A 22,844-nucleotide genomic window follows, 5' to 3' on the forward strand; every position below is an offset into this window, starting at 1 on the left:
GTGCCCATGGATCCAGACTCTTTCTGTCAGTCCACGATCCTCAAGGTCACAAGACGGACCATCCCCACACCACCTCTGTAAAAACTCTGAACCTGTGTACATTTGTAGGTTATTGCATTTCAGCAGGAACATCAGAGGGCATGCCGTATAAAGAGAGGAACTAATTCAGAGTTCAAGGACCTGTGTGGCTGGGAACCCACACAGATCTTCCGGAAGTTCTGTACAAATTCAAAATGCAAGGATAAAGCTTTATGCTGAGTTCATTTCCCATCCAGCACCAGGCCCCAAGGCCAAGGGTGGCCTCGCTACTGGAAAAGCCCCAAACCTGGCACGGCAGGGGATTTAGCACTGCCCCACCTGACCGTCTGGATGAGTGACACTGCCGAATCATGCCATGGCTAGTATTCCAACCAAGAGAAGGAAGCGGGTCTGCAGGCAAAGTGGGGCCCAGAAAGTCTCCTTGAAGCCCCCCTGCTCTACTCCATTCTTGACCCTTTCTGTGCCTCCTTCTCAGGCCAAGAGCTGGGCAGACTGCTCCTTCCTTGGGCTTTCTTCCTCCCTAGAGGATAGCAAGAAAGACCCTAACTCAAGCGGGTGTTCAATTTTATAAAGCAAGAAATCAGAAGTCCTTTCAGTGTGCTCTGTTATGTGGTAGACAGAAAGGCAGAAGAAACAGCTCCAATTTCATCATAAAAGAAAGCAAACATTAAAAACTAAGTCTAAAAATATCCTAAACCGGGGACACATACATATACATATGTATATATTCATGTTATTTTAGGACCTAAATCCAATACAAATAATACAGAGGATCAAATCACAAACCCCACTCTAATGTGTCCAGTGACTTCATCAAAGGAGCGTTCTCTGAAGCCTCGGTGTTTTTAAAACTCATGTAATTCCTGTGAAGGTGCCAGTGCTGACTAACTCATCTTTGAAGTAAAAAAAAAAAAACAAAACAAAACAAACAAAAAAACCCTTCACAAGTGCTAATGCTTATTCATATTTAAAGCAGAAAACCACTGGTCATGCTTATGTTGGACACAATGTTATTCCAGTATCTCATTTCAGTTTTTCAGCAGTCGTTTGTTCCCAGAATAACTATAAGACATGCCTAAGCGAAAAAGTTAATAACTGTTTCACACAGTGAGAAAGAAGGACATGGTGGGGGAGGAGGGAGGGGAGAAGTGTTTAGAAGACAGGGCAAAACACGAGGAAAGAGAATCTTTATCAGAGCCCAGGACACATCAGACTTTTTATTGTAATTCTTGGGCAGCCTGGCATCGACTGAAGCACTTTTAGGAACTACCTTGTTTCACTGATTTTTAAAAGCATATCTTCTCACTTTGAACTTCTCTGCAATGCGGATGTAACTTACCGTCAATGGTATGTCACAGTTCAATTGGAAGCATATAAGATAATGATGCTTCTTGTGCTTCAAGTTGCCACAGAATCAATGAAATATGCCATATTCAGTCTTTCTGGTACACCTGGGGGTATTATTTTATGAACTTATAGTAGCATGCAAACTATCGCTTTCAAGATCTAACCTTCCCATGCTGTGATAGCACTAGGAAACACTGATTTATATCTATTTTTGTAATTTCACCTTTCCCTCACTTTTCTAAATATTTATTTTATATCAGTGCCAAGCATGTGTATCAGCGTCAAACATGTATATTCCTATAAAAGAAATGGACTCAATACTGTTAGAATCATAAAATACTAAGGTTAGAAATCACCCACTGAAATCTTCTCAATCTACAAGTGAAGGAGCTGAGACTGAAGAGGGTCTGACTTGCCAGGGGGTCTCCAGCTGGTCACTGGTAGAACCAGCCAGGAAATCCCATCTCTGGGCTCCTACCTAATCCTGTTCTTTCCACTCTGCTTACCCAACTTTCATGTTGCTTTAAGCTGCTGCTTCGACATGACATCTTGGATAAAAGTATTAGATAACTAAAAACCTAAATATAAATATGCATATACATCCCAAAACACCCAGCTTTCTGAATGTGGAAAAAGGTTATTCTTTGTGTTTTACTTTTTTTCAGCACAACTTGCCAGAAAAATTGCATGTACAGAAACAGCCAGCAGAGGGAGTCTTTATTTCTCAGTGCAAATAGAGAAAGAAAACACTATGCTTTGAAAATTACAACTTTAATGTTAACCCTATAGAGGTCCTGCTTAAAATAGTTTCAAGCTTCTAACAAATTTAGATCTGTTCTTAAACATTTGAATTAACTATTTGAATTTTTAAGATAAATCATGTCTACATCTTTAATAAGAAGGGATGGGGACGGCGTGGGAGGTGGTATATATATAGTCACTTCAGGTGGTATAGCATATAAAATCTCCTTTCCTGGAACTCAAGCTGGAGATCCTCCTTGGCATTTAGAATGGTGATGTCAGAATTTTTCTTCATATCCTGATAGAACAACCCAAACTAACTTGACTTCTGAAACTATAAAATAATATTCCTGATATTTTCACAAATAAAATTGAATGTATATGCCCAAATATGCAAGCCCAATTAGCAGGCTTTGCGCAATACAGGTCAATGCTGCTTTGCCAAAATGGTTTTTTCATTCCTTTTTTGGAATCTGTCTTAAGAGGAAGCATTTTTAATATCCTACAGGGGTAGAAAATCTTTATCTTTTCAGAGGGTTTAATATCTGAAATAACCAAAAGTCTTACGTGTTTCTGCCAAAAGAGATTCTTATTTTCTAGATTTGGCTCGGGGTGCTGGGGCACAGCCAGGAGAGCCAGCCCCTAAAACCGTCCCGGAGCAAGAGTCTTAGACTGTTAATCAGCCCAGCTATTTTTAATCTGCCTTCATGGCCAAACGTGGACCAGACATTGTAGTCTGCAAACTAACATGAGGCATGTCCCTCATTCTCACCGAGGTTCTGCCCAGGTGCTGGAGGCGATGGTGGACTCCAGAACCTGCTCTGTGATCAGGTCCTAGACCACCAGCTTACCAACTCTGAGTCTCAGATTCCTCATGCTGTAAAATGGGCAAAATGATGGCAAACAGAGAGCACTCAATTCATAACAGTAACTATTATTATAAATTTTTGAAAGCTAAATGATTAAGTCCCAAGAGATTCCTATTGAGTTCCAAGGAACTCTGACATGTGGTTTAATCACTGTATCTTTGAGGCAAGACTAGAGCGTACAAGGAGAAAATAGCTAGGAGGGCAAAAGACAGATTGGTGAAAAAGGTGAGGTTTGTCCGATGAGTAGACTACAGGGGGGAGGCAGAGGCACTGCAGCTGCGCAGTGGAACTCGGCTCTGCGGCAGGCGCCTGCCCATCAGTTCTGACAGGCAGACCCTGTGCCGCTGGGGCCCACCTGGGCTTGGTCCTATTTTGTCATTCGTTAGCACTGTGCTTTGGGTAAGATACTTAACTTCTCCAAGCCTCACTGTTCTCATCCCAGCCTGGGTCTGGCCACCAATCTTGTAGGGTTCTTACAAGGATTAAAGAGACTGTAAGCAGTGCTAAACACAATGTAGCTGTTTTTATTTCTATTGGTGTGTGTGGAGGGCAGGGAGTGCTCAACATCTCCCATGGCAACAAGCTGGGAAGGTGGGAGGAGGCGGAGACAGAGCTCATGAAAGAGCAGGGCGGACCCGCTGAGGTGGGCCCTGAGTGCACGGCTTCGCACCACAAAGTACGGAACCCAGGCAAAAGGAAATGAATGCCACAGAGAGACAAACGCAGAGAAGGTCAGTGACGGGTCAGTATCCAAAAAAGCCCAATTTTGTTTTTTCAAAAATTGTGTTTATTCAATGAATAGTAATTATATACCAATTCTGTACATTCCCTGGGCTGGGCACTTGAGTCCAGTGATCAGAAATGACACAGCCCTTACCATCATATAGCTAACACTCCAGCAATGTCCCCTCTGTCTACTGAAACAATGTCTCAACACTAGGTACGGTTGTACCTCCTTCAAATACATAAGCCAGAAGTCCCTGCCTGATACCCCCTAGAAGAGGGAAAAGAGAAGTCATCACCTAACTTATTCTATTTAAATCTATGTTCCCAGATTTTTAAAAAATATTTATCAGCATGTAAGAATTGGATTAATTTTTTTTAATTTAAATTAGAGTCTGTATACAGAAAGTAAGCAGAGGGAACAAGAATTTGAGAGGCATGTTGTTTTTCGTTTCCTGGCCTGCACTGTATCAAGGACAATTACTTTTTCTGTGATTTATTTGCTACAAGAAAATTTTTAGATAATTACTTAATGATTAGAGCCTCCCCACCCCCAATTTAAAATCATAGTAATAGAGAGATTTTAAACTGTTTATGAAACTAGTAAAACACATCATTCCCCAGATGAAGGGGAAAAAAAGAAATTCACATTTGTTGAGCTTCTACTACATGTCAAGTACTTCTAAATATTTATCCTACTTAATCCTCACAACTGTTCTGTGAGGAAGCATCATTATCTGCAAGACGGAGAAACTGATTTTTAGAAAGCTTTAAAAGAAGACACCTAAAGTCACAACACTGATCAGTGACACAGCTGAGCTCAAACTCAGGGTGTCCTGGCTCTAAAACACACAATCTCCACTACATCAGGCTTCGTAAAAACTCACTTTTAGGGAAAAGAAACATTGTGTGGAAACACAAATCCATTCATCTACCTGGTACCCCTCCTGGGTGAATATGCAACTATGTTACCCTGCATAAAAATTAAAAGGGCAGAAGAAAGATCAAAGTTTAGCGAGAATGAGAACTCCAGGTAAATAGCAATAACAATACTCACTACCACTTCACAACCACTTTCCAAGCAAGCCAGGCATCTAAACTCAGGTCACTAGCTGTGATCTCCACTACCCTCCCCTACTTAGGAACTCTGCTCTCTCCCCACTTACTACACCTTCTACTATCACCAATCAAGCAATAGAATACATGTGCTCAAAAAGCATAACCATATTTTGTATCTGGCATGACGATAATAAAAACCCAAGGAACAAACATTTTCTGCATGCCTAATATGTTGGCGGCCCTAGCAGTGGAGACAGCTAGTTGCCCACCAAGAACCATCCTCCCCATCTCCTGATTCTGATGAGAAGGGCAGTGCGAGCAGCTCAAGGCCTACATTTCCTGGCTTCGCTTGATCCAGACCACATGACACAATCCTGGCCAGTAAGATGTGAGCAGAAGCTCCCAGTTATTCCCCAGTGGCACTTAATAACTGACAGAACTAGCCCGTAAGCCCTTGGTTCCTCCCATTTTGTATGCCAGGAATGTGAGCTGGAGGACTAGCAATTTGCATTTATCTTTCCATAAAAGGAAAAGGGACCCACACTAAGGAAGATACAATAGAAAGCAAGAAGGAGCTTGGTTGCCTGAGGACATTGAGGGATGGCTACATCAGCTTTGGACTGATTCTTCTTGTTAAAGTGAAAGAAAAATAAATCTCTCCCATTTAATATGCTACCATTTGAGTTTTCTGGTTACATGAATTTAAACTCAGCCTGTAACTGACAAACCACTTTATTTAAAGAGTCTGCCTTTTAAAAATGTAAAATCCAGTTGTAAGACAAAATACAACAAATTTTGAAAACCAAATAGTGTAAGATATATAATAAAACATACACAAGGTCCACAGAGAAAACTTAAAGTCAAACATGAAAAGCCAGAAAGCTTAAGATACACACCTAAGGAGAGCTAACAAGACTTAAATATCATAAAAGGTATTAACAAAATTGATGTCACATGGCAGTAGTTACTGAATTGAGAAACGAGTAATAAAGGCGCATCCACTGACCCCTGAGTCAAGAAAGACACCATTACGACAGATATAATGAGAAAGAGTCTTAGAGGGTTTCAGGATGGTACCACAGCCTGAGCTGGGACACAGACAACAGCCTTTGCGAAAGCGAGCAGGATCCTGGAGTTGTCTACAGGCCATGGAGCACAGGACTGGGTGCAGAAGGACAGAGGGACAAACAGCAAACCCTGTTTGGAGCACAAGGAAGAAAGCGAGGTGCTGGAGTGAAGGCATCCTATGAAGTTGGGGAAACCCCCACGGATCCAGTGACGCTTGGGCTGATTTTGTATGTATTTAAAAGTTTCTGGACAAAACAGTGATAGAATGACGATCTATACTCTTCCATTCTTTACAAAACTGTTTTTAGAAATTCATAGCAATAATCCTAATTGTATGAGGAGGAAAATTAATAGAACTGTTCTCTTGTGTCGACGGGAAACTGGATCTTTTGAAAAATGGCATTGCTCCATATGCACGAATTTTGGATTTTCAAATGATTTGAATCTCTTGAAAAATATATTCTAAAAAGTATTCCTTTTTCCTCTGAGATTCTGGAAGACGCGTTAGAATGTTGTGTGCCTATGGAAGCCTCTCGTAATTGCAGGATAGATAAAGAATGAAGAAATGCTTGGAAACACAATTTGCAGAACAATTTTAATCTGATGGAGGTAGAAACCTTCCTACCCACAGAATCAGAATATGGGCATCTGGCCTTCTAACCTGCCAACCTTTCTATAAAAAGAATGTAAATTTTATATTGCACTTAGTGTAAGCCCCACAAGGCTTGAGTCTTCTGTTAACTCTCTGGGACCTTAAAATAGTTTCTTGATGTAATGAACCCAATTAGAGTGCTGGATAAAACTCTCTTTCCATCTCTCTCTCTCTCTCTCTCTCTCTCTCTCTCTCTCACACACACACACACACACACACACACACACACACAGTTTGTTGCTTACAATTGCTGTCTGAATAAAGTGTTTTCTACACTAGTGCATATGGGAGTTGGTGGAAGTGCAGAGGAAGATGAAAGGATTTGCCTAAGCTAATTCCAGACTAGAAGTTGAATGGCAATTATGCACACCATAAGGCAATTTCATTAACATATTAATTTCAGGACGTAACACATATCTAATAAGAGAAACACACTAGAAGTCACAAGACCTAGATTCTATTTCTAGCTTTGCCATCGACCTTCTGGGTGACCTTGCATAAGTCACTTAACACCCAAGAGACTCAGTCTTCCCATCTGGAAAAAAAAGAAAAAAAGGGCATAACCTAGTAGTTATCTGAGAAAAATGCTATGAGGTAAACAATTCATTCAGAACACTTGATGAGGATGTGATCATTTCTGAGAGAGTTGATGAAACTTTCTTCCCTGGAACCTTAACTAGAATCAAGGAAACCAGATCCTAACAGAATTAGGGAAAGTCAAAAATTTCTCTCCAATTTACTTGATAGAGAGTCCACTGAAAATACTCTGTTCCTCAAAGATCAAAGTATATTTGATATGCTACAAAAAAGACCCATACCATGTTAAGAGCCATGTTTAAAGTTCAAGTTCGCAACCAATCTCAGGAGATCTTATGCCCACTTAAATTAGAACCTTGCTGATAAGAAAATTACTCCCTAGCACTATTAAGCATTTTCAGAAATGCCCGTGGCCTTTCAAATGATTAGGATTCTAGTTGGCAAATTATTTTGCAAGAACCACTCATTCAGGATGAACAAACGTGGAAAAATCACCTACTTTCTTTGAAAAATGAGAAGCTGCCCCCAAAATACTCTGAGAAATGCTTGTATTAATTTGTATCATCTTAAATTATGGTGCATATAGAAAACAAGTTAATTACAAGAGTGGAATAATTTCCTAACTTAGGAAAAAAAGGCATGGTGTGACTGGAGCAGATGGATATTTTTTAGTCAGAAAAACATCCAATTCCTAAAATAAGAGATACCAGGATTTTCAGAACAATCTTATAGACAATGGGTCCTCTGGGGATTAAAATGTCGGGAGAAAGAAATCGCATTAAGTATTTTCAGCAAATGTGCTAAATTATATGAACACTTAATATGTGTACTAACTGGAAAGGACTAACATGGACTTGGGCTTAGGGAATTTTGACTTACGTAATTATCACAGAAACCTGACTAGAAGCTTATTAAAAAGACCAAGAGAAATCACAGTGATGTATCCATTGGCAGCTCAGACCTAACATCAATTATACTCACAGCTATCCGGAGCAATCTTGTTTTGCTACTTACCAATCAGTGCTGGATGTTATGTTCTAGCCAAGTTTTACTCATACCAATTTCCCCTAGACTAACTGCTCCAAATCCTTGAAAATGATAGCATCTTTTTCTAATGTTCTATACTCTAAGAAAGTAAGAAATAGTTTAAATATTTTATTATAATTATGAAAATTCAAAATATATGATTTGAATCACAGAATTATAGACATGAATAAGACTGAAGAGAGCATTTAATGAAAATCTCTCAACTATTATATTATAGGTGAGGAAGTAATGACTCCAAGAGGTTAAATGACTCGCCCAAGGTCACAGAGCTAGGAAATGGAGAATCCAGGTGGCATGCTTTCCACCACACCAACATGTCGTGCAAAAAAACCCCACATGATGAAAGTTTCTTGGTTAACCCAAACTGTGATATTAAATGACTAAAGAGGAATTCAAGCATAAGGACCACAGATTTGATACATGCTATTATACTGTTTCACATTCCCGATGACTCAGGGAATCTTTATGGGCATTATTAATATACTAAGTCTAAATCAAAATAAAGACTCCAGCTCAAAGCAAAATATTTTTAATTAAATTTGCTTAAGATGAGAGAAAGGCATCAAGAAAGATAAGAACAAATGTTGGCAAAATTATCATATACTATTTCACTGCCAAGTAAAATGTCCCTGGTGAGTAAGTAGTCAATTGGATAAGAAAATAAATTAAAAACCTAAAAATTAAAAACAATAAAAAGAGACACCTCTTTTAAAAAAACACTCTAATTGTAAGATTTGTCATTTTCAAATAAATTAAACCATGACCTTTGGCTTAATGAAATACACTAATAGTTAACCATTAAAAGTCAGGTTTGGAAACAAACATTACAGTTTCTAATGTCACCAAAACCATTCTGAAAGCACAGTGCCAAAACGTGTTTTGGTGCTTTCTTTTTCTATACAACAGATGTGATTCTTTAAGGATTTCAATACATGGTTCTTATTTGCTGTATTTACAAGAGAAGTTTAGTATATTCGGCTTTACTTAAATGCTACATCACATGGTGTATTTATTAGCTTATAAAATACAACGTGGCAAGCAAGACTTAGAAATAAACTTTACAAAAAACTAATAGACAAAATGTTTAACACACAGGATTGGTTGCATTAATAATTAACAGAAAGCCTTTTCACAAGGGAATTTAATGGAAAGTTTTTCTTAAGCAAGTAAGCAGAAACTCCATAGAAATGGGTAGAAAACCAGAGGGTAATAAACTGGTGCCATATGTTTAAACGGTAAAACAATTATACAGTCCATTCAACAATGAAGATGGATGTATTATGAATTATAGTCAAACAAAGAAACTGCTCCTTAGTAAACAAATGTAAAACATAATAGCTAGCAGATTGCCTACTGAACTAAAGGCAAAGAGGCCTGAAGTTACAGTAGAAGGGAAAAAAAAAAAGAAAGAAAAAGCTTCAATACATTCTCTAAATCACGATACCCTGAAATTGAGACTAAACTGCTTTTACGTGGAGCTTTTTTTTTTTTTTACTACAGAGATGTTCTGGCCCAGACGTTTTTCCTCCCAATCTAATTTCAATAATCTATCCTTTAATCACCTATAGCCTCAATGAATTATAGCCTCTTTCAGGATATGTAATGAAAGTTTCCAACGCATTCATAAACACAGTTAACAGGAAATTTAAAAAAAAAAAAAAAACCCAGCAAGAAAAAGAAAAGAAAAAAAGCAGAAGTCCACATACCCTTTTCTGTAGAACTATGGGTGTTATTGCAGGCAGAGTGACTCTTCTTGCACTCAAATTCATGCCTGCTCTTCTTAGAGTGATCCCCTCCCGCAGATCATGGACGAAATGAAAGAAATCTTTTACAGTGACTCCTTGGGAATCTCGGGGCTCAGTGCAAAGAAACAACTAGGAAAGTAATAAATGTCACTCTGCTTATGTGATTCCAATCTACCCAAAGCCAATTAAGGATGGCTGTGGGACAGGACAAGGCAGCAACCAATCAAAGCCCAGAAAACTCCGCCTTTGTCCTTGGAAACACATTCTGATACTTTTGTTTATGATATTTAAAGAACCAGATTAACAGCCATCTAGTTCACTTAACTTTTTTTTTTTCCAAAACAGTGCAATTCAATGCCATTCTTTGTTGACTAGGCAGTTATGTCTTTACTTTACTAAAACATTTCAACATATGGCAGATAAGTAACTGTTTACATTGGTCTATTTAAAGTGTATAAATATGCAGATGACTAAATTCACTTATGCTACTCATAAAAGTGATAAATGGGTCGATTGAAACATGTTATATGAGGCACAAAAAATAATCCTGAAGTTAGAATTGGTCCAAAAGTGTTAAAATTCACAAGTTATAATAAAAGGATTTAAATACAGATTTATGCAGTTCATCTCCTATACAGCTAAAATTTCTGTATTATGGACCTTTTAGCTATCCTTGAAGTTACACATTTAAACATTCCTGTTAAATATTAGCTTAGCCATCAACCTAAATGTTAAATATAAATGGAGCATTAAATTACAATATATGAATTGTAAATGCTGATTTTTTTAAAAGCACAGATCTGTGTAATTGAGCACATTTCATTCAATTCAAAGCATTTAAATAATAATCGTGTTCAAAGCACTAACAAAATGTTAAGAACCATGTTGCCTTTTTCCTTACAATAACTGAAAATTGCATTCCAGTATTTTTGAGGGTTGGAGAAGGGTCCGTTTCTGGTTAATGAGAAATTTTTCAATAATGTCTAAATAAAGAGTAAGAGAAACACTCAAAAATGACAAAAAGTATTGCAATATTAAAGCTAACCTGAGTTTTTATATTATAAAATCCCTTTTGGACTGACTCCTTCACAAGTACCTACTCACTACTCTTCACCAGCACTCACGGAATGACATGCATTCAGCATGAGAGGCGCTCCCCGTCACTTCTAGTTCACAAAGTGGTCGTTGTAGTAACAAGGAGAAATGGCAGATTCTCCGCAACTCAGACACAAACTTTCTATTTCATTATCTAGGCTGCTACTGGGCAGAGTTCACCTGGGTGTGTTTTACCTGCATGGTGATCTCATATTCCTCAAAAGTGTCAAAAAGACACTACAAACTCTAGGGTTCCCTACTCTGAATTTCAAAACCTACACAAATCGCTCACAGTGGTAGCTAGGGGGGAATTCACTTAATAAAAAAGTCAGAGGCAGATTTAATTTGGGGGCATTCATTTGCTTCTTACCCTATTAGGTTTATCATGGTCTTTTAAAATAAGACTGCCAACAAAAATCTACTAATACTGGGAAAGGAGTCACCATTTGTGAAGGAAAAGATTCTGGTTTAACCTTGAGTCACTTTCTTGGCCGGCACACAATAACAAAGCCCACAGTAACCACATAATTTCAAGATTATCTGTAATTTTTTCTTTCTTCTTTTCTCAATTTAGTCTTTGAATATTACAAAGAAGTGTTATCTCTGGTCTCAGAAAGGACTCCACCATAATCAAAGCAATTCATTCCCCTAAATCATGAGGCAAATTACCCACTATGTGCCAGGCAGTGTGCCAGGTAGTAGGCACAAGTTGATGAGCAAGGTATGGTCACTGCCTCACAGTGGGATAGAGATACTCATTTTTGAACTAAAAATCACATTTGGTAATGAGCTGAGTTTGCTTGTGATTAAATGCCAAGTACTAGGGGTGCACCAAGGTAGAAGAAACTGCATGTTAGAGGTGAGATCACGGCAGGCTTCAAGGAGGAAACGACATTTGCTTTGAAAAGTGATTATGGAAAAGAACACGGAGGACTTGATAACTGATGGAGACACAGAGTGAGGTTCTCAATGCTGACTGCGAGTTTTGAAGTCTAAGCAAATGGGGAGCCAGAGATGCTGTTTTACACCACATGATAGAGCTTTTTAAACACTGAAATGAATCCTTCAAGCCAAAACAACGTCCAGGCTGTATATTCATTACAGTGCAACATACCTGCCCTTAAAAACATTCCACAGACAACGAACTGCTGAAGTATGAGAGGGCATCTCTTTGGAACTCTTTTTTTTTTTAATCCCTTTCTTCTTGTCTTTCTTTTTTTTTTTTTTTTTTGGGTGGGGTGGGGCTGCATTGGGTCTCTGTTGCAGCGTGCAGGCTTTCTCTAATTGTGGTGAGCAGGGGCTACCCTTCATTGCTTTACTGAGGTGTGCGGGCTTCTTACCATGGTGGCTTCTCTTGTTGTGGAGCATGGGCTGTAGGGGAGTGGGCTTCAGTAGTTGCAGCATGCAGGCTCAGTAGTTGTGGCACGTGGGCCCTAGAGCACGCAGGCTTCAGTATTTGCAGGGCATGAGCTTAGTAGTTGTGGAGCAGGGGCTTAGTTGCTCTGAGGCATGTGAGATCTTCCCAGACCAGGGACTGAACCCGTGTCCCCTGCATTGGCAGGAGATTCTTAACCACTGTGCTACCAGGGAAGTCCCTGAAACTCTCGAGAATTAAAGTTTATAAATTTTCAGTGAAAACCATGAAGAGCAAAAGGTGGCATTTTGTGACTCTGTTACCAAAAAGGACTTTGAAAAAAACTGAAACTTTTCACAGTCAACAGACTGAAAGACTAATGAAACATTCACAATAACACCAGGAGAGACTCAGTTTTCAGTGATCCTTTCCAAGTGCTCCTAGTGACTGTGCTTTATCTTCCTTCCTAGTTATTGTAGACACATTCAAATTTTAAGTTTAGCCTATGCTTTTTTTAAGCCATTATTATAAATGGCTTGCACACTCACTAACCTTGTCACCTGAGCCTTAATTTCTTCAGCTGCTGCTAAATGGGGAAAAAAGTTATGGCCAACGATTTGGGGATTGCTGTGAGGATCAAGGATATCAGTTTTGTGTAGGGCCTGGAAGAGCCCAAGGCAGGTGTTCAAAAATACTCCTTGAACTGCTCCTGCAGAGGACTGGGCCTAAGATGCATTCTCCTCAGACTGTGTCACAGATCATTATTTCCAAAATTAAATTTTGATATAACAGGGCTGCAAACTTAACATAGCAGGGTCAACAATGAAATATTATAGGATAGCACTGTACGTTATTTTGTTCTTTGCTCAGTACCTTGATACAACAAGAGGGAATTCTGTCACTCAAAATGTGCATATCAAAGTTTCAAAGTGAATTAAGAATAGCACAAAAAATAATATATAATAAACATTATGATAATTAATAATATTTAAGGGAGCGACCAATATAAGCCAGGCATTTAGCTAGTTTTCACTGAATCTTTACAACTCTATGAGGTAGGCACTAGCTGTTTAACAGATGAAGAAACTAAGGCCAGAAGAGCAGACAGCTAAAGATGGTCTCAGATATAAGTACATATTGCAAAAACTTACCCAAATTCACCAAGTACATAAGTCAATCAGTCAAGGTGAAAACCACATCTGGCCCTCTCCAAGACACTCTACTATTCTACTCCACAATATTCTCTCCTGCATTGTACTATATAAGTTGATGTAATATTAGCATAAAATGTCATCTTCATACCACCCTTGTTTCTGATGTACCTAAGCATTTGTTTTACTAACTCACTTAATAAACATGCGTTGAGGGCCTTGGTATGCATAAAGTACTATGCTATTTGCTACGGGGAATTCAACATTGATAACTCCTGATTCCTCTGTACCAGAGTTGACACATAGCAACATGAAAACACTTGGTCAAAGCAGTGTACAAGGTGGGATCTGGGCAGAAGAACGTGACATAAGCACCAGCCAACTTCTAGGCTCCAAGTCTGCCTTTCAAACCTCTTCTCCCACTCAACATCAACAAAAGCTTCTTGGAGCTCCCTGAAGCACGTTCAAATTCCACCTCTTTTTTCATAACGTTCACTATCTGAAACCCACAAATCTTTCAAGGCCCAAGACCAACCAGTCCCAACTCTTCTGAAAGTGTCACTGATCATGCATCCTTCAAGCATCTCTCTCTCTCTCTCTTTTTTTTTTTTTTGTACAAGTTACCTTAGAATTGAGAGGTAGAGAACACCCTGTAAGGCAGGCGTTATTTATTCCCGTTTTACAGATTCAAACCATATCCATCTTTTCCAGACTCTTTACCCTTTATCATACACAAGTTTAGTCAAGCTTCAGCTACTGTTTCCTATGTGGGAATATCAATATTAGCCAGAATGTAGGCTCCTTGCAAGTAGGGACATGTCTAACTTCCCTTTAACCATCACGCTATCTATCCAAGTGGCTTTATACATGGGCAAAAATGCTACAAGACATAAGAATGCTTCTTGATTACTAAGTCCTACAAATACCTCTTCAGCCAACCAATCGACCAATCTCCTGCCTCACACAAAACATGGCTTGTTTTCCTCCTCCATCCTCCCCTGCACGTTCTGCGACTGTGCTACCCATGTGGGATAGCTCATTGCCCCTCCATGCTCATTAACTCCCCCAAAGACTCAGATCGAAACTGACCCCTCCAAGAAGTCATTTCTCCATCTAAATTATATCGTTTTTTGTTTTATACATTTTTTTCTAGGACTTAAACTTTTCCACGTCTCATGCCATTCTCTGTACATACGAATACATTGCTTTGATAACTAACAAAGCCTTTCGTAGGCCCTAATTGTTTGCCTGACGAGAAAATAATACTTAAGGGTGGGACCCAGGATTTCATTTCCTGTGCTGCTCCCAGAATACCTAGCAGGGTGCTCTGTGTACACAGTAGGCATTATGTTCACTCACAGTCAACGTGGAAAGACTAGTCACTCTGGTTACATGGCGGACAAGCCTCCTTTCTCGTCTTAACAATTGCTGGTCTTATGATTTATTCTGAACAAAAGCACACAGTCTTCTTCACAGGATCATTTGGATATTCTTTCGCTATCAGACATAGTTCTGTTAGTAGTCAGTAGTGTCGACACTAAATTTAACTGTTGTCCTAAGAACACTGGTTTCAGAAAAATCTTTAAATATTTGGTTATAGCAATTAATAGCAATAAACAGTCTAGATCTGTAGACATAAACTCAGTACCTCTGGTTCCATCAGCTCGTCTTACCTGAAGACTCTGCTTCCCTAGGTATATGACATGGCATCATTCTTTACACTTGATGGGTCTGATCTGATCTTCCTCTATCCTATTTTCCCCCTCCATTCTGACAGCTCTTTCCTTCCATCAAGAGTGTCTAGGATTTCTTACTGATTTGAGCTCTAATAGAAAGTTTCTCCTTTTAAAGAAATTACTGAATGACTTATAAACCTTAGTGATGGCAAATATTACCAACCCACAGTTCATTCAAGTATTTTTAAAGCACCTATGTATTCATCACCTGCCATAGTTTTCTAGGAGCATTATGACTGCCTACCAAGGAGGCAGAAGGTATTGTACTATCTACAGGGGGGCAGATGGACACTTAAAAATAATTACAATGTGTTAAGTTCTTTAACTGAATATAAAGTTCTGGAACCATAAAAGAGAAAGAGCTTAATTTCACCCTGAGATAGCAGACACATTCCCCAAGTGGACAAAAGATTCAAGAATGAAGGTAATTCCAGGAGTGGAAACATATACAAAGATAAATCTCAAAAACCATGGGCCAGACAAGAATGGTCATTCTACGTTATGCTGAGGAGTCTGACTCTCATCCTCAAGGGTAGCAGTATTTGATAAGATGTGAATTTTACCTTAATGTGGAAGACAAACTGTGGAATGGTGACTAGAAGGAAGGAAAACAGAAAGAGAGAAATGACTCCTGAATGAGTCCTAGAGAGAAATGAAAATTACCAGGTTAGAAAGAAATCAAGATTTCAAAAATGACAGGAGGTAGAAACACAGGATCAAGTAGCCAAAAACATTAACAAACATAAATAAAACTATATTTTTCCCTGTATATGAGCTTGTAACATAAATTATAATTAATAAAATTATATGCTATAAAAAGATAAATGTCTTGTCTACACTCCTCAAATTTCATATACTTTCAGGTTCTCTTAAAAAAAATAGTTAGATCAAGAAAGCAGACAGAAAATAAGCACTAACTTTCTTCATGCCTCCAAACCTTAAAATGACAAGAAGAAGAAGAAGGAAGAACAGAAGGAAAAGAAGAGATCATTTTCTTGCTAAGAAAGAAGAAATTTCTTTTTTCACTGCACTGGGATACAAGTCACCTTCAGCAGACCACCAATTAAAAAAGAATTTCTAGAAGCTAGAAAGCCATTGGGATTAGATTGATAAGAGTACAAGAAATTACAGCCAGAATTTGTGTATAAGAGAAATGATGGTGAAGGCAGGTCTAGAGAACTTAGGTTTAGAATATATCTAAAGAAAATATAAGCTCATTTTAAATACTATGTAAATACTTAAGAGAAAAAGAATGCAGAGGTTGAGGCAACCTAGAACTTCCAAACATTGTTATAATAAACAAAGCTAACAACTAATAAATGACAAAGAAGATAAAGTTGAGAAAGTGTCTCCCATAATGTGAAGGAAAAAGTCAAAGAAATGAAAAGTAAAAGAAAAAGAAACCATCAAAGAACAATCTGAAAAGATCAACACAGACAGAATATGAGTTACAGAAAGAGTAAAAAAAAAGTACAAGGAATAAGAAAGAAAATTCAGAAGTTCCCTGAGTTGAATAAAGTTACAAATTTTAAACTAAAAGTGCCCACAGATGGTTAATTTGAATGAAAAAGAAGTCATGCTAGACAAATAGAAATGCAACAATTTCAAAGAGAAAAGATAAAATTCCTAACACTTTCTCAGAGAGGAATTATTGTTTACCTGCAAGGTATGAGAATCAGACCTGCATCAGAATATTATCCAATTTCTCATCAATATCCCTCCATGAACATATACACAAAAATCCTTAAAAAATAACAGAAACCAAAGGAGGTCAGAAATCCATGTCTGCAGAAACACCATACCTCTGTAGCAGTGGGAAGTCATTATATTAAGAAAAACTTCACACCTTCCTATATCCCTTAGCTTAGAAGAATTAAAGACTGGGGAAAAAAATTCAAAAACAAAAAAGGAAAAGTCTTTTTGACTTAGTACTTAAACCATGACTGTCTTTCTCATGAATCTCCCATAAATATGTTCCAAGAAAAACCCACTGTTTTGAAGATGAACAAAAAAACAGAACCATCACTGATCTGTACAAACATGCTATGAATGGAAAAAAAGGAGAAGAGGCACAGGAAAAACAAATGGCAGATGAGGACCACTTGCAAGAAAAGTACTACCAAAGAACAGATAAAATTCAAGATCATACGTTAAACCAAGAATAAAAAAAAATTAATGAAGCAAAGTCGTACCTGTTCACACACAAAGCAGATAATTAAAAGCACAGGGAAGAAACATCAAGACAATAGACGAGATGAAACATCGGCTGGCAGAGCTTGAGAGATTTAATTGCTATGTATTGAAATCTATAGTGAAATCAAAGTCAAGGTAAATGGATGACAGATACAAGAAATGCAAATGAAGAGAGAAGAAAACTGTTTTAAAGTTAAGAAGTATTAGAAACAGAGAACTAAAGACAAGTAGAGGAGATCTATACATGTATAACTGGAATCTCCCCAGAAGAAAATCAAAATAATGGAAAGGAATAAATTTATAAAAATAAAATATAGGAAAACTTTTTATAATAAAATACCTATAGAGATTTGAAATAGACATGTAGATATACACATATATATGTATAAGTGAATCACTTTGCTGTACACCTGAAACTAACACAGCATTGTAAATCAACTATACTTCAATTAAAAAAAAATAAGATTAGAGGGGCACATCAGAAACTCATTCCATACAAGGTTTACTTCTAAAAGAATTTAAGTATTTTCCTCTCAATAGGCTCCAATAGCCATATATTATTTTACTTTGAAACAAGGGTTCAACTTCCACTAAAGGCTAGTTTCATACTCTGTTGAGAAAAGGACATTTTCATACTTTCTGTCTAGATATGATTACGAATAAAATACTTCAGTATACTTTGGAGAAAAGCAATATAATAACTGTTCCACTGTCTGAAAATAAGAATAGAGTTGTCCAGTGGGTTGGTCCATTCTCTCAACATAGAGAATTAAGCTACTTGTGTAAAGTTCACTGATAATTTGTCCATAGCGTAATAGGTATTTAGCAATACAATAGGAACAATAGTAAGGATATGCAATATTTTGTAAAAATTCATTAGTGTACTTTCTAGCTATAAAATACAGAATGTAGAAGTCCATATCAAGTGATGTGAAAGCTTCAGTTGTAGCGTAACAGTAGGGAAATTTCAAACAAGATTTTAGGAAAAGGGTGACAATTTTCATTTCATTCCTTATATTTCTATTGAGGGATGCATACTGTACTATACTCAGTGAATCTCTTCATTCTCTTCCACAGTTTTTCTTTCCCCTACAAAGGATGAGTGAGTTACTAAATAGGTAGCCATGAGTCAAAAACAAAAACAAACAAACAAAAACTATATTAATTTAGCTCAAACAGTTGGCTCCATCTTGTATATCTTGTCTGCCACACTGACCAGTAAATGGACATTGAGCTCTTTACCTGCACACGACAAACGTAGTTGTAACTGAATCTAGGTTATGCTTCTCAAGACAAGACTGAAATGTTATTTCCTTCTTGTAATCTTATTTTCAGACCTGACAAGATGTGAGGCTGGCCACCGGTACCCAATCATTCCCCCAAAGATTCTGCAGACCCATTTCACTTAGATGTGGGAGTCAAGGTCTATTTTGTATAAAAAGTGAATGGGTAGCTGGGAAACGAATAGAAAGTTCAAGTTTTGCTTATGGTCTACACTGACTTCCCTATTCCAAATTTACTACTAATAAAGCTGAAACACTATTTTAATGTTTAAAAATAAAAGAAAATAAAATACCTATGAAAGGGCATACATCCCCGGAGAAACTCATTTTAATAGTCAATGGTAAAATGCCCTACTTTGCTGGCCTTGAAATTTAAAGAATGCTTTGGATATCAAGGCAAAAAAGCCCTCGTAGCCCTAGTAGGGGGAAATCAATCTGTTGTAGTACTTTTCCACAATAACATTCAACAAGTTTCAGTGGACCCCACTGCCCTCTAGTTTCTCCACTGGATGGAGTAACACCCAGAAATCCTTGGGGAAAGAAAACAGAAATGAGATTTTTAAATCTAGCAAAACTCATTGATTGTAAAGGTAACAGACAATATGCAAAAGTTTTGAACATATGAAAGCACATAAACTCTTGTTCCCATGGAAGCTTCTTGAGGAATTTACTAGGAGATAAACTGCAATCATCCGAGACACAGCTGGAAAATTCAGAGTAAAAGGACTACAATAAATACCAAAACTAATTATGGGACTAAATCCCTATGTAATTATGTTGCTATAATAAAATGTAAGTAATATAAGCCTTAAAAATGCAGAAATGATAAAATAAACATGGAAAGATAAAAGTGGAAGGAGGAAAAAAAATGGAATGTTACTGAGATCAAAAGATACTATTTAAAACTGATAAATCACAGGAGAATTTAACTAAATTATTTTATAATGCTAAAATCAGCTGGTAGAAAAGGGAGGAGGAAGAAGAAAAATATTAATTTTATTATTGCTTCTCAGAGGGGATTAATAGATAATGTTGAAAGAAATAAGAGGTTCAAGGGTTTCCATATAGTTCTAGTCATAAGGATAACGAAATATAAACCATTCGAATTAAAAGAACACAATGCTGAGAGGCAGAACACATTGTAAATTTTCTTCAAAACCTATACATTTTAAAACATAATATAAAATAGTATAACAGTATTAACACCAAACTTTTATGTTATTTCAATAAATGTTAGAGAGTCAAACTCACCTACTGAAAGGAAACAAACTTTCCATTTGAATCATAAAGCAGATTGCGCTCTATTCTGGGAAAGAAACTGCTATAACCAAGTGACTAAGAAAGTTTGAAAACAATGAATGTGGTGGCGGTGGGGGGGTGAGAAAGTAAAAAAAGAAAGGAGGGAAGAAGGGATGGAGAAAGAACACAGGGAGGGAGGGAAGGAAAGAATGCAGTGGTCAATACCATGAAGACTGAACTCAGGACAGAAAAGCACTGAACAAGCAATGAAGAAAACTTTAATGCTAAAAGATGTGATTTACAATAAAAAATATATTGATTATGAATGTCTAGGTGTCACATAATACACATCTGTATAGGAGATGTAAGGAAAATCAGATACATACTGTTAATAGACTATTATCCAACCCTCTCAAACCACGATGAAAAAGTAGATATATAAAAAGGAACAAAGTTGAGTCATTTGTAGAGGCATGGATGGACCTAGAGACTGTCATACAAAGTGAAGTAAGTCAGAAAGAGAAAAACAAATATCATATAGTAACACATATATGCGGAATACAGAAGAATGGTACAGATCAATTGGTTTGCAAGGCAGAAATAGAGACACACATGTAGAGAACAAACATATGGACCCCAAGCAGGGAGGGGGTTGGGGTGGGATGAATTGGGAGATTGGGATTGCTGTATATACATTACTAATAAGAAAAAAATATCAAATTGTACACTTAAAATACATGCAGTTTATTGTATGTCCATTATATCTCAATAAAGTTCTTTAAAAAAAAAGAAAAAACTCAAAAAACAAAGTAGATATAAATATGAAAAGTATAAATAGGCTAATATAAATAATAAAATAGATTTAACTGTTACATATTGAATTCTAAGGTTAAATCAGAGAATATAATTTCTCTTTAAGAAAATGGTTTAAGGACTTCCTAGGTGGCGCAGTGGTTAAGAATCCACCTGCCAATGCCGGGGACACGGGTTCGAGCCCTGCTCTGGGAAGATTCCACATGCCATGGAGCAACTAAGCCCATGCGCCTAAAAAAAGAAAAAAAAAAAAAAGAAAATGGTTTAAAAAAAAAAAAAGTTGGTCACATTGTAGGTCCCAGATAAAACACCAATAAATTCTAATAGTGGAAGGAATGCAGACAACAGTTTCTGATCACAATACAATAAAATGAAAAAGTACTAATAAAATCTGGGGTTAGGAAAAATTTTAAGGCTCTTCACATAACTCTCCAAAGAAAAAAATAAAAGCTGAAATTGCAGAATATCTATATAACAATACAACTACTACTACTAATAATGAATCTAATGAAAACACTATACATCACATCTTATACTAATAACACAGTTCTCATACTATAATTCATAGCCTTAAAGACATATCTATTACTAAACCAGAATGAAAATAAATTCATTAATATTCAAAATTTAGAAAATATCATTATAGGAAATCAGAAAGAAGAAACTTAGTAAACATAAAAGTAGCAATTAAAACTTGGGAAAAAAGCAAAATGACAGCACTAATAAATAAGTCCAAGATCTGTCCTTTGGGGGGAAAATAAAATAAACAAATGGTGAAACAAATCTAGGGGAAAAAAAAAAAACATATATATATATATATATATATATAAAATAAGAAATAATACCAAAGTACCCCCCCCCAAAAAAAATATATATATATATATATTTTGAGTCAGTGGACTTGCCAAAATCATGTTTTTCCAAAGGTACACATATTCACAAAATTGAAGTCATGCCAATATTTCTCATGTATGTTTTTAAAAATATTTTATTTTTATTCATAGATATATTCCTCAGAGCGCCAGATATTTAATTCTAGAATATATTTCCTTCTCTTGGTGTTTCTATGGAAAGATTGATTCCCCGTAATAAAAGCTTTCATAATAGGAAAAAAAAAAAAAAAAGAAATAATACCAGAGAAATGAAGACTCAATTAAAAGAATGTTAAGAAAATACTTCCCCCAATTTATGCAAATGAAATCTGAAAGAAACGGATAATTCTCTAGGACAATGTAACATACATATTAAACTCAGAAAACAGAAAATTCAAAGACATTAATTACAATAGAAGAAAGAAAGTCGTCAAAGAGCTATTCCCCTAAAAGGTGGGCCAGTCCAGATAGTTTGTTTTACAGAGAAATTCTATATAATCTTTAAGGAACAGATAATGTCTCTGCTACTCAAACTGTTTCAGTGTAAAGAAAATGTGTAATTACAGCCAAGAAAGTTAGAAGAACAAGATCAGTGAAGAGTGTCTTTCCATACCTGATATATCTAACAACATAAAAAGGTAGTCATTCAATTTTTAAAAAGGTACTGACAGATCCATGTGTCTATGCAACAGCTGGTACTGAAAATCAAGGAAGAAAGGATGAGATACTCAAAAAAGACTGACTATACCCATTTGAGTAAACAAAGTTTAGAGATTCTTTACCTAATCTGATACGCTAAAATGGACTCCAAAATTAGAAAACTAAAGAGAAATTTCTACAAATTAATTTATATACATGTTAGAAAAAATAACCAAAGAATGGCTTAATAATCTAGACCTAGCAGCCAGAAAAAAATTCAACGAATTTAACTCATAAATATTTTAATAATGTTTATAGTATAATAGACTCTACATGTAAAATTCAAACACAAGGACAGATCGAGAGAATATGGGTACAACATATTTAAGAGAGGACTAAAATTTAGAATATATAGAGTTCCTAAAAATTAACAGAAAAAATAAATACCTCCCCAAATAAAAATGAAGCAAAAGGCAGAAATGAACACACAATCCACATACACATGAACAAATATATTACACCACTGAATATAAAAATTTGAAAAAAATATTCCATCTCACTAGTAATAAGAGAAGCATACATTAAAATAAGGCACTTTCATGACTGGACAAAAATTTAAAAGACTGATAAAGTCAAATGCTG

At 36.7% G+C, this 22,844-nt stretch overlaps 1 protein-coding gene across 5 annotated transcripts in view; it reads right to left on the bottom strand.

Annotated features, from left to right (window-relative positions):
* GRB14 (growth factor receptor bound protein 14) overlaps positions 1 to 22,844 on the bottom strand; it is a 119,973-nt gene that overhangs the window by 56,103 nt on the left and 41,026 nt on the right. Inside the window, exon 1 of one of the 5 annotated variants that reach the window (XM_057745785.1) lies at positions 9,789 to 9,902. The exons of the other annotated variants lie outside the window; for them this stretch is intronic. Coding sequence (XP_057601768.1) covers positions 9,789 to 9,851 — 63 coding nt within the window. The 5' untranslated portion in view covers positions 9,852 to 9,902. Of the gene's footprint in view, positions 1 to 9,788; positions 9,903 to 22,844 lie in introns of those variants that run through there. 5 annotated transcript variants of the gene reach the window in all.

Source organism: Hippopotamus amphibius, chromosome 8 (genome assembly GCF_030028045.1).
Source record: "Hippopotamus amphibius kiboko isolate mHipAmp2 chromosome 8, mHipAmp2.hap2, whole genome shotgun sequence".
Lineage (NCBI taxonomy): Eukaryota > Metazoa > Chordata > Mammalia > Artiodactyla > Hippopotamidae > Hippopotamus > Hippopotamus amphibius.